The sequence below is a fragment of the Orycteropus afer genome, unplaced genomic scaffold, assembly GCF_000298275.1.
Source record: "Orycteropus afer afer isolate SDZICR_OR568_19922 unplaced genomic scaffold, OryAfe1.0 scaffold00061, whole genome shotgun sequence".
NCBI lineage: Eukaryota > Metazoa > Chordata > Mammalia > Tubulidentata > Orycteropodidae > Orycteropus > Orycteropus afer.
This window is the reverse complement of record NW_006921648.1, coordinates 260699-274598: the sequence shown is the minus strand read 5'-3', so window position 1 is coordinate 274598 and position 13900 is coordinate 260699. Positions and strand designations below refer to the sequence as shown.

At 53.3% G+C, this 13900-nt stretch overlaps 1 protein-coding gene across 1 annotated transcript in view; it reads left to right on the top strand.

The window, feature by feature from the left end:
* Window positions 1-13900, top strand: part of IFT140 (intraflagellar transport 140) — a 68353-nt gene that overhangs the window by 8087 nt on the left and 46366 nt on the right. Inside the window, 5 exon segments of the mRNA XM_007939646.1 lie at window positions 249-391; window positions 1424-1599; window positions 2832-2923; window positions 3487-3593; window positions 5449-5594. Of these exon segments, the coding sequence (XP_007937837.1) occupies window positions 249-391; window positions 1424-1599; window positions 2832-2923; window positions 3487-3593; window positions 5449-5594 (664 nt within the window).

The window sequence follows — 13900 nt, the reverse complement described above, 5'->3', positions numbered from 1 at the left end:
ATCTTTTCGCCTAGCAGCTGAGTGTGTAGCCTCTACGCCACCTGGGTCCCTGAGTGAGGAGGCTCCCATGCCACCTGTGCATTTATGTTAGTTGCTCACTGGGCTCCAAGTTGCTGGGGGCAGACGTGCTTTCTGGGGACCAAGTGGAAGTCGCCCCCCAAGTAGAGGCTACAGCTGGTCTGTAGTTAAACCCCGTCCCACGCAGCGGGCAGAAAGTCTGCCATGTCACAGGCCACCATTGCTTCCAGGGACCTGGTGCAGTTGGCCAAGGCCGCCGTGAGTGGTGATGAGAAGGCACTGGACATGTTCAACTGGAGGAAGAGCAGCTTTGGAAGCTTCCTGAGAACAGGGCCTCAGAAGGGGCTGTCGTTCTTCATCAGCTTGGTGGATGGTGAGGGCTCTACACCACGGTCATAGGACGTCGGGCGCTCAGGGGCCGTGCGGGGCGTCACGGTCACAGGATGTCGGGTGATTGGGGCCATGCAGGGCGTCAGGGTCGCAGGACATCGGGCACTCGGGGGCCCTGTGGGGTGTCACGGTTGGAGGACGTCGGGTACTTTGGGGCACCTCGTTAGCTGTGACTGACAGATAGTGCTCCAGCAAAAGACACCACCAGGCTGCGTGCTTGCCAGCCTCGGAGATAGGTGATTGTTGTCATCGTTGGCGATACCTCATTGAGATAGTGCCATTACCCACAGCCATCGAATCTGTTTGGACTCATGGTGAGCTGCGTGACAGTGGAACTGCCCATGGCGTTTCCTAGGCTGTCACCTTTGCAGGAGCAGACGGCCAGGTCTTTCTTCTGAGGCCCTGCTAGGTCGGTTTGAACCTCTGACCTTTTGGTTGATGATGTTGCTGGGGGCTGTCAAGTCGGTTCTGGTTCATGGTGACCGTGTGACAGAGGGGAACTGCCCACAGGGTCTCCAAGGCTGTCAGTCTTCACAGAAGCAAAGCCCAAAGGCCACCCACTGCTGTGGAGTCCATTCTGACTCATAGCACCCCTATAGAGGACAGTGGAACTGCCCCACAGGGTTTGAACTGCCGACCTTTTGGCCAGCAGCCGCGTCCTCACCCACTGCGCCTAGCTCCTTGATAAGTTTGCTTGTCCGCTCCCTGCAGTTTCGTGTCCAGTGTCCCAGGTGCTGCTTCACTCTGTTTTCACAGAGACACTTGGAGATTTGTGTGTTTTGCAAACGTGTGATGGTGGCCCACCTGTCAGCAGCTGTAGGTTGACCCTCACTGTGTGGCCAGCACACACGTCACTCCTGTTGTCACCTGCTATGTGCCAGGTGCTCAGCTCTGCTCCAGGAGGGGGAGGTCTTGGCTTCAAATTTTTCCCCAAACATACAGTGGCCACTCAAAATGTCATTGGCTGATGTAGGAGCCACTGTCACACCTGGGTAACACCTGTTTTCACCTTCAGGTACCGTGCATTTCGTGGATGAGAGGGGTAAGACGGTCTGTGTGGCGTCCGCCGACGGTCCTGTCCAGACGCTGTTCTACATAGAGAAGAGGGAGGCGCTGGTGGTGGTGACAGAGACCCTGGTCCTGTCTCTGTCCACGGTGACGTCTGAAGGCGAGGCCCAGGAGGTCATGAAGGTGGGTGGGGGTGGGCAACCACACACCACAGATGGGCTGGAAGAATCAGAACGCGTCCTCGCGGGAGTGCATCCTTGCAGCTCTGGAGACAAGTTCAAAATCAGGCCACCGACAGGGCCACCCCTGCAGAGGCTTGGGGCTCTTTCCTGGTCCCTTCCAGCTTCTGGTGGTCCCAGGCGGTCCTTGGCGCATGGCCACATTGCTCCGATCTCTGCCTCCCTGTGTTCCTGGGCTGCATCTCCTCATTAAGACCCCCACTCAGATGGCGTTAGGGCCCTCCCTGCTCTGGTGTGTTAGCTTCACTGACAGCCTCTGTAAAGACTCTGGAGCCAAACAAGGTCATGGTCGTAGGTACAGGGGTGTGAGAGCAACACCAGCCCCACCCACCTCGTGGGGTCCCACACGCTGTGCAACAGAAATGGGGGTGGAGGTGGGCTGGTGGTGTCCCATCTTCTCACCGTGCCGGCTCAAGGCTGCCAGGCATGCCGATCGTCACCTGGTGCTCACCAGTGGGGACTGCAGGTGCGGTCTGCGTGCTGCCTCAGCCCACCTGCCGTGACGCTGCACCTGGTGGGCGCTTCACTCACCCCCGTGGGCAAGCGGGTGCACTGATGTGGCTGCTGGAAAAATACCAGGTGTGTTTGGACGGCTCAGCACACGGGCACGCCTGTGCTCCACGGAGGGGCTAGTGTGGGACCTGCCACTTCTGAGGCCCCTGCCTGCCCCAGCCTGTCACGTCCCTGGTTTATTCGTAGGAGTCCCTGGTCCTGGGAAAGACCTGTGCTTTCTGGAGGACGTCTGTGCCGGTTAGCACACAGGTCTGGCAGTCTCCTTGGTGCTGCTTGGCTTTGGCTGCCCTGCAGCTCGGCAGTGAAGTCACACTAGGTTCAAATCCTCGCTCAGCCTCATGGGCCGGGGGTGCTGGGCAGTGACTGTTCCCTGTAGAGCAGGGACGGGGGACCTGCCCAGAGCACGGCCACAGTTCCACTCCAGAATCATCATGCCCGCTGTCGGTACCTGCCACGTCACCGACGGTGTCCCATACAGGCGACATTTGCAGTAGCTCACCTGTGTCCCGAAGCCCGTGGCATCCCTCAGAGCTTGTACCACCCCATGGTGCTCCCGGCTCGGCAGGGCCTCAAGGCAGTGCTTGCTGGAGGCGTGGAGACCAGAGCCTGGCCTCTGGGGACAGCAGTGCTCTTCCTCCACGCCAGCCTCGTCTACTCCCGCAGGTCAAGCTGAGTGGGAAGACAGGCTGCCGGGCCGACATCGCTCTCATTGAGGGCAGCCTGCTGGTCATGGCCATTGGGGAGACAGTGCTCAGGTGAGACCCCGCTTCTTGGTGACCCTGGTACAAAGCCCTCCACTCACGGTCAAGTCGGAGGGGACTTTTCGTTCCAGTGTCACACACGTGGGAAAGGTACGTCCAGTAACCAGCTCCCCTCTCCAAGGACAGAACAGAGGAGAGCCCCTGTCCCGCCCCACCCCGCGTCCCACCTCGTCTTGTGTCCCTGCCCCACTGCACGGCCCACCCCTCCTGGCCTCCACCCAGGGAACACTTCTGCCCAGTGTGTCGAGCTGCGTAAGCGGGCTCCCAGCGTGTTCCTCTGCGGCTGCCAACTTAGCTCAGCGTGAGACTGGAGACTTGCTCCCCTGTTGCTGTGTGAGGCTGGCGCTTTGCTGTCGCTGTGGCATGGTTACATCTGAGCTATCTCACAGAAAACCCTTCCTCCAGCTATGAAGCAGGCACGGATGAGTCCTGACGTCGGGGAGCAAGAGGACTAGTCCCTTCCCTGATGGCTGAAGTCTTGTCCGTAGGGACACCAGCATCTCTGAGCATGAGCATGGGTTGTCACGCCGCTCGCCCGGGCTGTTCTTCCCTTGCAGGTTTTGGGACTTAGAACGAGGCGAGCACTACATCCTGAGTCCAGAGGAGAAGTTTGGTTTTGAAAAAGGAGAGAATCTGAACTGTGTCTCCTACTGCAAAGCCAAAGGTGAGGCTCCCTCAGGGAAGCTGCACAGGCCTGGCAAGCGACACCAGCCCTGTCGCTACAGTCAGTCACCACCGAGCACATGGCAGTCAGCGTCCACAAGGGCCACAGGGTGCCTGGCAGTGGGACCCACTTGAGTGTGCACACAACTATCTCCATTCCTCTCTGAAGGCCCATGAAGAAGACAGTATGTATGGGGTAGTGTGCACACACATGTGAATGCAACAGCACATGTGGGCATGTACACATATATGCATGTGCACACATGTGTGCCTACACATAAAGGCACACAATGCATAAATGCACGTGTGACCACACACATGAGCACATGTGTGCCTGTACTTGTGTGTGCACATCCACACACAGATATCCGCGTGACCACACATAAAAACAGGTGTGCATGCACAGGTGTGTTGTGCATGTGTGCACATATATGCACTTGTGAATTCACATGTGTCTCTGTGTATAGGTACACACAGGACATGCACATACACGTGCACATGTGTTCGCAAAAGGCACACAGGCATGCGTGGAAATGTGTACACACATGTCACATAAGATACGTGCTTCTAGACATATGTGCACATGCACATGTGTTTGTACAAATGTGTGTGCATGCACAAAGGTGTACACACAGACACACAGGACAGAGAGAATGGACCGGAAGGGCCAGGGCTGACATTCACCCAGCAGGCATTGATGGGATCCCTGGGTGCTGTGAACGATTTGTGTTCAACGGCTACACCAAGTTTGGGGTTCAGAGCCACCCGGCAGCCACAGAACAGACCTGGCCATCTGCTTCTGGAGCAGTGACGGCCTGGACAGCTGTGTGTGGTGCAGTTCTGCTGGCCCCCGGGGTCACTGTGGGTCAGCACCGACTGACAGCCGTGGCTGGGCGGGTAGGTTTGCCAAGCGCTGGTGCAGTTGGGGAGCAGCGGGGAATAAGGCAGATGGTTCTGAGAGAGGAAGCCAGAGAGAATAGCAGCAAACCTTCCGTATACACGCACATGTGTGCACACACATGCATTCGCATGCACACTCACACATACACACTCACACACCTACACATGCACCCACACATACGTGCTCATGCATCTGCACACACACACGTCTTACACTCACACATAAAAGCTCACACACAGACTTAGGCTCACACTCATTCGTACACACACTCACACACATGTACCCACACACACATGCAGTACTCACACATGCATGCACACACCCTGACACGCACTCACACATATGCGTGCAGCATTTGCACACACATGCACACATGCCTCTGGCCGCATTCCCTCGCAGCGGGGAGCGGGGCACTGGCTGCCACTCGTACTCCCTCGTATTTTTTTATTTAATTTCTTCCTTTTGTTGCTGTTCAGCACCTACACAGTGAAGCCCACACCGACTCAGCCATTTCTCCGTGGCCAGTTCTGTGGCGTACGTCACGTTCCTCACCGATGCAGCCTCCTTTTCTGAGTTCTTCCCCCCTTGTTACCGTGAACCCGTTACCAAGAACTCACTGCCCCTGAGGACCCTGTCTAATCTCCTGAATGGCTGTTGTCGCTCTGGTCTTGTGGAGGTGGCCCCTGAGAGAGCACAGTGCTCTGGGCAGACTTTGTTACCAGTTTAGCTGACGGTGGTTTGGGTCTAAGGAGACTGCGGGGGATATTCAGGTTGAAGGTTTAAAGATGATCTCAAGGCAATACCTGTAGCGTTCATCCAGCCTCCATGGCTCCAGAAAGTCTGGATTCCATGAGAATTGAAATCAGTTCTGCATTTTCTCCCCTTTGGGTTGGGACTCTTCTATAGTCTTTGTTGGTCCCATTGCTCACTGGGTGAGCTCCGTCCTCACCCATAGGTCTCCTGGCAGCCGGCACCGACAGAGGGCGTGTCACCATGTGGCGGAAAGCACCAGGCCCCCAGAGCAGCCATGGGGCAGAGGGCAAGGACGAGTGGGCCCTGCAGACCCCGACCGAGCTGGAAGGGAACATCACAGAGATCAAGGTATGGCCTGCAGGAGCTTTGGCTGCCTGTCTCGTCAGTTTTCCAACCTGAGATCATACAAAAATGACAGCAGGAGAAATTTCCCACAGCCTTTTGGGTCTCAGGCTTGCAGCAGGTGACCAGTTCTGTGGAGGAAGTGTGGTGTTCTCAGATCTAATGTCATAATGCAGTTGCAGGGCAGAGCGACAGGTTTGAGGAGGTAAGTGTTTAAATTGGGCAGGAAGAAGAGCAAAGAAGAAGGAAGGGGCGTGATCTGGGCAAGCATCCCATTCCGAATCCAGGATACGCAGGGTTAATCTCCAGAACAGCCCTTGGTGTCCTCAGCACACAGTGTCGTCTTCAGCTCAATGCCAGTGTTGCGCACAACTTACAGTTGATACGTACATCATGTGTTATTTTTGCTTTTTAAAAGGAGCCCTGGTGGTGCAGTGGTTAAGTGCTCAGCTGCTAACCAAAAGTCAGCAGTTCAAACCCACCAGCTTCTCTGCTGGAGAAAATGAGGCAGTCAGCTTCTGTAGACAGTACAGCCTTGAAGACCCTGTGGGCAGTTCCACTCTGTCCTCTAGGGGCGCTGTGGGTCAGAATGGACTCCAGGCAGTGGGTGTGGTTTGGGCTTTGCTTCTGTGAAGATTGACAGCCTTGGAGACCCTGTGGGACAGTTCCACTCTGTCCTCTGGGGGCGCTGTGGGTTGGAATCAACTCCAGGACAGTGGGTGTGGTTTTGGTTTTGGTTTTGCTTTTTTGGGAAGTGTTTTAATTATTTTAAATTTATGACATCTTCGCCTCTGTGCTGGCTTAGGATAAAGGACACACAAAAAAAAATATACTCAAATTTACAAAAAATATTAAGAACGGCAATGGATAAATTAACAAAAGAGCGTTTATCTATAAGTAGTTAGTAAGATAAGCAGCATGATGATAAACGGAGAAAAGATTGAAGTAGTCAAGGATTTCATTTCACTTCATCCATGATCAACACCCATGGAAGCAGCAGTCAGAAATCCAACAACACATTGTATTGGACGTATCTGCAGAAGACTTCCAAGGCGTGCCTGCTCTAAGCATTGGTGTCTTCAATAGCCCGCCATGCGTGCGAGAGCTGCATAGCGAATAAGGACCACTACAGAAGAATTGATGCTTTTGGTTTTGATGAGTTTGATGATGATGTGTCTTGGTGATTTTCTTTCGGGGCCTATCCTGTTTGGGGTGTGTTGGACTTCCTGAATGGATATATTCTCATCTTTCATAATATCAGGGAAGTTCTCCTCCAGCAAATCTTGGACAATTTTCTCAGTGGTTTTGTTTTTCTCTTCCTGTTCTGGAATTGCAATGACACGTAAGTTATTCCTTTTGATGGTATCCCACATGAACCTTAGGCTTTCTTCATTTTGTTTTGATTTTTTTTCTGATTGATCCCTTTGCAAAAAGTATCCAGATATTTGTCTTCCCTCTCATTAATTCTGTCTTCCATCGCATCAGTTCTACTCCTTTGCCCTTCCAATGTGTTATCTATTTCTGATAATTTAGTATTAATCTTCTGGATTTCTATCTGTACATTTAGAATCATTTCCAATTTTTCATTTATTTTGTCATTTTGTTCTTGTATTTTCTTCCAAAACTCTTCTAAGGTTTTTTCTGTGTTTTCTTTGGTCTGTCTCTCAATCCTTTGAAGATACCGAAATATAATTCTTTTGAATTCCTTATCACAGAGTTCCAATGCTGCTTCTTCCTCAGGGATGTGTTCTGGGTCTGTATCCTGCTCCCTTGTTTCTACCACTTTATCCTGTTTCTTTGTATGGACTGTGATGGTCTGTTGTCTCTGAGGCATCATGACGTTGTTGTATTTAGATCTCTTTTGACTGCTTTTGAAGAGCAGCCAAGGGTGATTCAGGCTCTTCTTGGTGGTTTTTTATCGTTGGCCCATTGGTGGAGAAGGAGGTAGTGGCTCTCTCTCAGTAAGGGAAGTTGCAGGAGATGTGGGTACAGTTGTGTCTTATGGGGTCTGTTGTTGTCTCCCACTCAGTTAGACAAAAACTACAATTGAATAACCATCAAAAATCTAAAAGCAATGGATAAAAAACACACCATGTAATCACACAAGAACGGTAACCAAGAAAAGAAAAAATGGAAAAAGAAGGAGAAAAAACAAGAAAACCTGCAATATCTGGGGATAGGGCACTAAGAGAAAAAAGGTAGAGAAGGAGAATAATGAAGAAAAAAATGGGAAAAATGCAAAAAGAAAAACAAGGAACAGGGTTAACCACGAGAAAAAAAGGGGGAAAAAAAACCCTTAAATTAAAATTAATTAATTAAAAAAAATTTTTTTCAACCAGGAACAGGGCAAAGAAAAAATGCTGAAAACTAGGACCTGGGAGGGGATGATATGAATAATAGTGAAAAGGACAAAAGTATTAATAATAATAGTTGTTTTAAAACAGACAAATACAAGCAAACTAATCACCAGAAAAAATAAAGCAAAAAGGAAAAAACTAAAAATGAAAAAAAAGGTCAATGGAGGACAGGGCAGGGCACCCGGGCTCCATCTGAGCACACAGACTGTGATGGAGTTCCTGTGGGCCCAGAAGGTAGGTGGGAGTTGGGGAATGGTCGCACCTCCGTTCACCAGGCGGGTGTGGAGTATAAGAGTAACAAGAGGAATGTCGTACCTTTTCAGTCTTGCAGGTCCAGGGTGTCCTTGAGGTTGCTGGCAAGCAGAACGTGTTCTTAAGCCCCAGGAATCTGCGAGAGCGCTGTTTCTTTAAATATCCAAAATAGTCAAGCTGCTTTTAAACATTCAAAATGGCGGCGCCCTCCAGACCAGCAAAAGTCCACAGCTCAGCCTGCATTTCTCTTCACCTTCTCCGTTTATTCCCCAGCCACCAGAGCAGTCCTCCATGCAGTCCCTGGCTAGCAGGGCTGATTTTTAGGTTAATACTTAGGTCCTACCACCACTTGGCACTCTCCAAGCTGTCTGTGCCATCAGGATCGCTCAGGATGGCTACCAGACCGCAGCTCCGTCTGTCTCCTTTTTTGGTATTTTCATGCAAATTCTTCTGCTAGTTGGGATTTAGTCCACTTCTATATCCTTGCCTTCAAGGTTCAGGGTTCCAGGATTACCTTCTGTGTCTGTGGTAATTGGTTCCCCTTTTCTTTGTTGAAGAGGGTCTGTGCAGTCTTTCTGCCTAGTCCGCCATCTTACCAGAACTCAGAATTGATGCTTTTGAGTTGTGGTGTTGGTGAAGAATATTGAATGCACCACGGACGGCCAGACGAACAAACAAATCTGACTTGGAGGAAGTGCAGCCAAAACGTTCCTTGGAAGTGAGGATGGCCAGACTTTGTCTCTCATACTTGGACGTGTGGTCAGGAGAGCCCGGTCCCTGGAGAAGGACTTCGTGCTTAGTGCAGAACAGGGTCAGTGATGAAAGGGGGAGACCCTCAACAAGATGGAGCAACACGGTGGCTGGGATCAGGGGCTCGAGCACAGCAAGGAAGGGCCGTGGAGCTGGCGTGGGACCAGGCAACATTTCGTTCTGTGGTACGTGCATCGCCATGAGTCAGGCCGTGAGGCTCGGCGGCACCGCAACAAGTGAGGAGAATACAGGGAACCCACGTGGCCCCCGGGGGCAGCCAGAGAATGCCGGGAGTGGACAGCTCCCTTCATCCTGGGACAAGCCTGGGGGCTGGGGTTTTCACTTTTTATTGTACTTTGGGTGAAAGTTTACAGAGCACACTGGTTTCCTGTGCGGCAGTTCATGCGTTTGGTTTCCTGGCACTGACTGCAAGCCCCGCCGTGCAGCAGCTCCCTTCACGCTTCCTCCCTGTGTTTCCCTTTTCTTCGTCCTTCCCTCCTGCCCCTTCCTGCCTTCCAAGCTGTATCCCTGGGCACGTGCTGCCCTTGGATCTTGTCTGGTTGGTTGTTCTAAGGAGTGCCTGCCTCCCTAGTGTTACCTGGTGCTACTCTTCACCTCATAGGCCTGTCTCTGGTTGGGCTGGAAGTTGAGCCATGGGACTGAGTTCAGTTCTGAGCTTGGAAGGGTGACATGGGGCTGTCGTCTGGGGCTTCCACCGGTGTCTTTCAGGCCAGTATCCTGTTCTTTTTATGATGTTCTTTTTTTGAGTTCTGTTCCACATTGTCTTTCCTCTCTCTCCAGGACCTCCGCCTGTGGTCCTTTTTGGAGCAGTCAGCACTGGTACCCGGGTACCGTCTCGTCCTTCCGGTCTCAGGGCTGTGGGGGCTGGGCTTTGGGGCCCATGGGGCCTCTGGTGTCTGGTTGTCTGCGCTCCTTGTTGCCCCACATAATGAGAGACAGAGTTGATGTCGAAGCCCCTGGACGTTGGTCTTTGTCAGGATTCTGGACCCTTCTCCAGAGCCTCTTGACCGGGAGCTCATGCAGCTGTCCCGTGCCCTGGTCCAGCTCCTTGGGGAAACCTTGCTCACGTGCCACCCTCCTGAACCAGCCACCGCCTGCACGCGGGCCACACACACGCACACGCTGTGCTGGTTCCGGGCTGCTGCTGTGGCTGCTGGGCCCTAGCTCTGGCCCATTGGCTGTCCCCACGGTGCCTGGCCTCAGGCTACTGGTCCCCACCCCCCTTCGTTCACTCTCACTCCAGAGCTCGACTCTCAACTATTCCTGTCTGTCTTGTTTACGACCTGGACACTGGGAGGCCCACAGCCACGTGTTCTGTACATGTCCTCCGCCTGGACTTGTCCAAGTCTTCCCAGCAAGGGGCCCCCAGATGTGATGCTGGGTCCCTCCCAGTGTCCGTTCAGGAGGGGTGAGCTGTCTGCACATCCAGCTTTCCAGGGTGCGGGTTTGACACTTGGTTAAGGGACATCTGCCAGGCGTAGGTTTAAAGCCTTACTGCTCTCTGTCTAGTGAATTGTCTGGGGAGATGCCCTGGGTCCACAGGCCAGGCCCTCGTCACACTGTTCCTGCTGGTTTACAAACCCTAGTGCTTTATCCCAGAAACACTTACTCTGCAGCGGCCACCACGAGGATGAACAGCAGGGACTTTGGGGCAGCCTTGAGTGGGATCCCCACCAGCCCACTGCTATCTGTCCAGGGACAGGCACTCTGTGCTTTTAAGCCTGAGTTTCCCCATCTGTAAGGGGCTCTGGTGATGCAGTGGTTAAAGCATTGGGCTGCTAGCCAAAAGGTCAGCAGTTTGAACCCACCAGCTGCTCTGCAGAAGAAAGATGAGGCAGTCTACTTCCATAGGGATCTACAGCTTTGGAAACCCTGGGGGCAGTTCCACTCTGCCCTCTAGGGGCGCTGGGGATCAGAATGGACTCCAGGCAGTGGGTGTGGTTTGGGCTTTGCTTCTGTGAAGACTGACAGCCTTGGAGACCCTGTGGTGCAGTTCCACTCTGTCCTCTGGGGGCGCTGGGGATCAGAATGGACTCCAGGCAGTGGGTGTGGTTTGGGCTTTGCTTCTGTGAAGACTGACAGCCTTGGAAACCCTGTGGGCAGTTCCACTCTGTCCTCTAGGGGCGCTGTGGGTCAGAATGGACTCTGTGGCAGTGGGTGTGGTTTGGGCTTTGCTTCTGTGAAGACTGACAGCCTTGGGAACCCTGTGTGCAGTCCCACTCTGTCCTCTGGGGCGCTGTGGGTCAGAGTCCGCTTGGTGGCAGTGGGCAGGATTCCCCGTCTATGAAGTGGACTATCAAGAATGTGAGCAGGCGACTCGTAACCTAAAGGTTGGTGGTTTGAACCCACTAAGAGGCACCTTGGAGAAAGGCGGGCTGCTCCCAGAGGACATAGTGTGAACACGCTATGGAACACAGCTGTGCTCTGTGTACATGGGTGGCTGTGGTCAGAACCCACGGGACGGCACCTGTGTTTTTGTCTTGTTTCCCCATCTGTGACATGGGCCCCCAGGCCTGGCTCCTGTGTGGGGCTGTCACAAGGGCCCAGGGAGAGCATGGGTGTGGAGGTCAGGCTAGTTCCTGACCCTCGGGGGCCCACTGGATGTTCTTGTGCTGCTGGTTGTGGTTCTGCGTGACACCGCGAGGCCCCAGATGGGGTGGTGTACGAGAAGGTCCAGGTGAGGAAGGAGGAGGACAGAGGCGGGTGCTGTCAGGAGGCAGCTCGCAGGCCCTGTGTGTGTTGGAGAGCTGCCTGTGGGTTTGTCGGCTGCCGTCCTCATGGAAGCAGGTTGCCGGGTGTTTCTCCTGCAGAGCTGCTAGGCTGATTTGAACCACTGACCTTGTGGTTGGCGGCCGAGCGCTTAACCATTGCACCACTAGGCCTCCCTCTGTGAATTTTCACAGAGAAAACAATGGTGTGTGCACAGTGGCACTTCGGTGATTGGGGTGGCTGGTCCAACGTCTCACCTGGAACAGAACTGGCATGGAGTCGGCCCGGACCCCCCCGTGAGCACAGATGTTCTCTGGAACTGCCTGTAGGGAGCACCTGCCAGGTGGCAGCACTGGGGCCTGTCCTTTGTCATCGAGATAGAGGACCTGAGAAACGTGCCGATCCGATGGCTGCTGAGCACACAGCCCTGTGGCGTTAATTATACCAACGACGTTGCTTACTGTCGCCCATCCAGCTCCAAAACTCTCTTGCCGCCCAAGACCAAAGCTCGCTCCGTCCCAAGCCATGGGCAGCCCCGGCCTGCCTCCCATCCGTGAGTCTGTCCATGGCAGGCACTGCACGTGAGTGGGGTCAGACGGCATGTCCTGTGTCTGACTTCTGTCACTCAGCAGCACGCCTTCCGGGTTCATTCTGTATTGGGCCCCCACTCTTCCATTGTGCAAACGGACTGCATTGTGATGGGCCACCCTCTGTTAATGGACACTGGATTGTGTCCCCTTTTGGCTATTGTGAGGGACACTGCAGTGAATGTTCATGGATGTGCGTCTCTTGAGTCCCTGCTTTCAAGTCTCATGGTGTCCCCAGGAGGGGACCGCCGCTCTCAGGGGCATGCCCGGGAGGGGACCGCCGCTCTCGGGGGTGTGCCCGGGAGGGGATCGCAGCTCTCTGGGGCGTGCCTAGGAGGGGCACCGCAGCTCTCTGAGGCGTGGAAGGACCTGAGTGTCAGCATTTGTACTGTTTTCTGCACATTTTGTTGGTGGTGGTGTTAAAAACCAGACTAAACCCACCGTGATTGAGTCGATTCTGACTCATAGCACCCCCATTGGATTTCCAAGGTGGTAAATCTTTATGGAAGTAGATTGCCTCATCTTCCTTCTGTGGAGCGGCTGGTGGGTTTGAACTGCCAACTGTGGTTACCAGTCAGATGCCTTAGGCACTGCGCCCCCCAGCAGCAACTTGTGGTAACCCCACGCACAGCAAGACAGCGTGCCACCCAGACCTTCGGAGTCCTCACGACGCTGCCACACTTGAGCCCATGGCCCAGCCCCAGTGTCAGGCCATCTCAGTGAAGGTCATCCTTTGTGTGTGTGTGTGTGTGTGTGTGTGTGATTTGGGTGAAAATTTACAGAGCAAATTCACTTTCCATACAGCAGTTCACACACACGTTGTCTCATGATATAGACCACAGTTCACCACAGTGCAACAGCTCCCCTCCCACTTCCTCCCAACAGCCACCTCTTCCCTGTGTCCTTCCCTCCATGCACTCCTGCCTCCTGAGCTGTCTCCCTGTGCACACACAGCCCTTCTTTTTCCCCTGATTCTTCTCTCCATGGAGTGTGTCTACCTAATGTAAATGTTCAGCTCATATGCCTGTCTTTTGTTTGGCTGGAAGTGGATTCAATTCCAGACCTGAAGGGCATCTAGGGGCCATAGTCTCAGGGGTTCCACCAGGCTCCATCAGACCAGCAAACCTCGTCCCTGACGGTCATCCTTTCTCCCTGACCTTCCACCTGACCAAGCAGGATGTGCACAGCTTAGCTATGCACAAATCATCCAAAGTCACTGTTCACAGTAGATGTGTCTGTGAAGCGGGGAGTGTACCCAAGACCATGTACAGGGTTGGCAGACAAGGGTCCTATAAGTTTATGTGTATGATCTGAATTCTCAGGTGTATAGTGGAGCTGACAGGGGGCAAGGTTGTAGTCACTGCTTGGTCACAGCCAGCTACCCAGAGGGACCGAGTAGTTGAACCTGTGGGTTTGGGACTATAGTCACAGGGGACATCAAGCTCAATTGGTATAACATACTACACAAAACACTGTTCCACCTCCTACTTTGGCGAGTAGCGACTGAGGTCTTAAAAGCTTGCAAGCTGCCATCTAGATGCAACGATGGGTCTCTCCTTGTCCAGAGCAAAGAAGAATGAAGAAAACCAAAAATTCATGGAAACAATTAGTCGTAGCGACTGGTACACCATCCGAT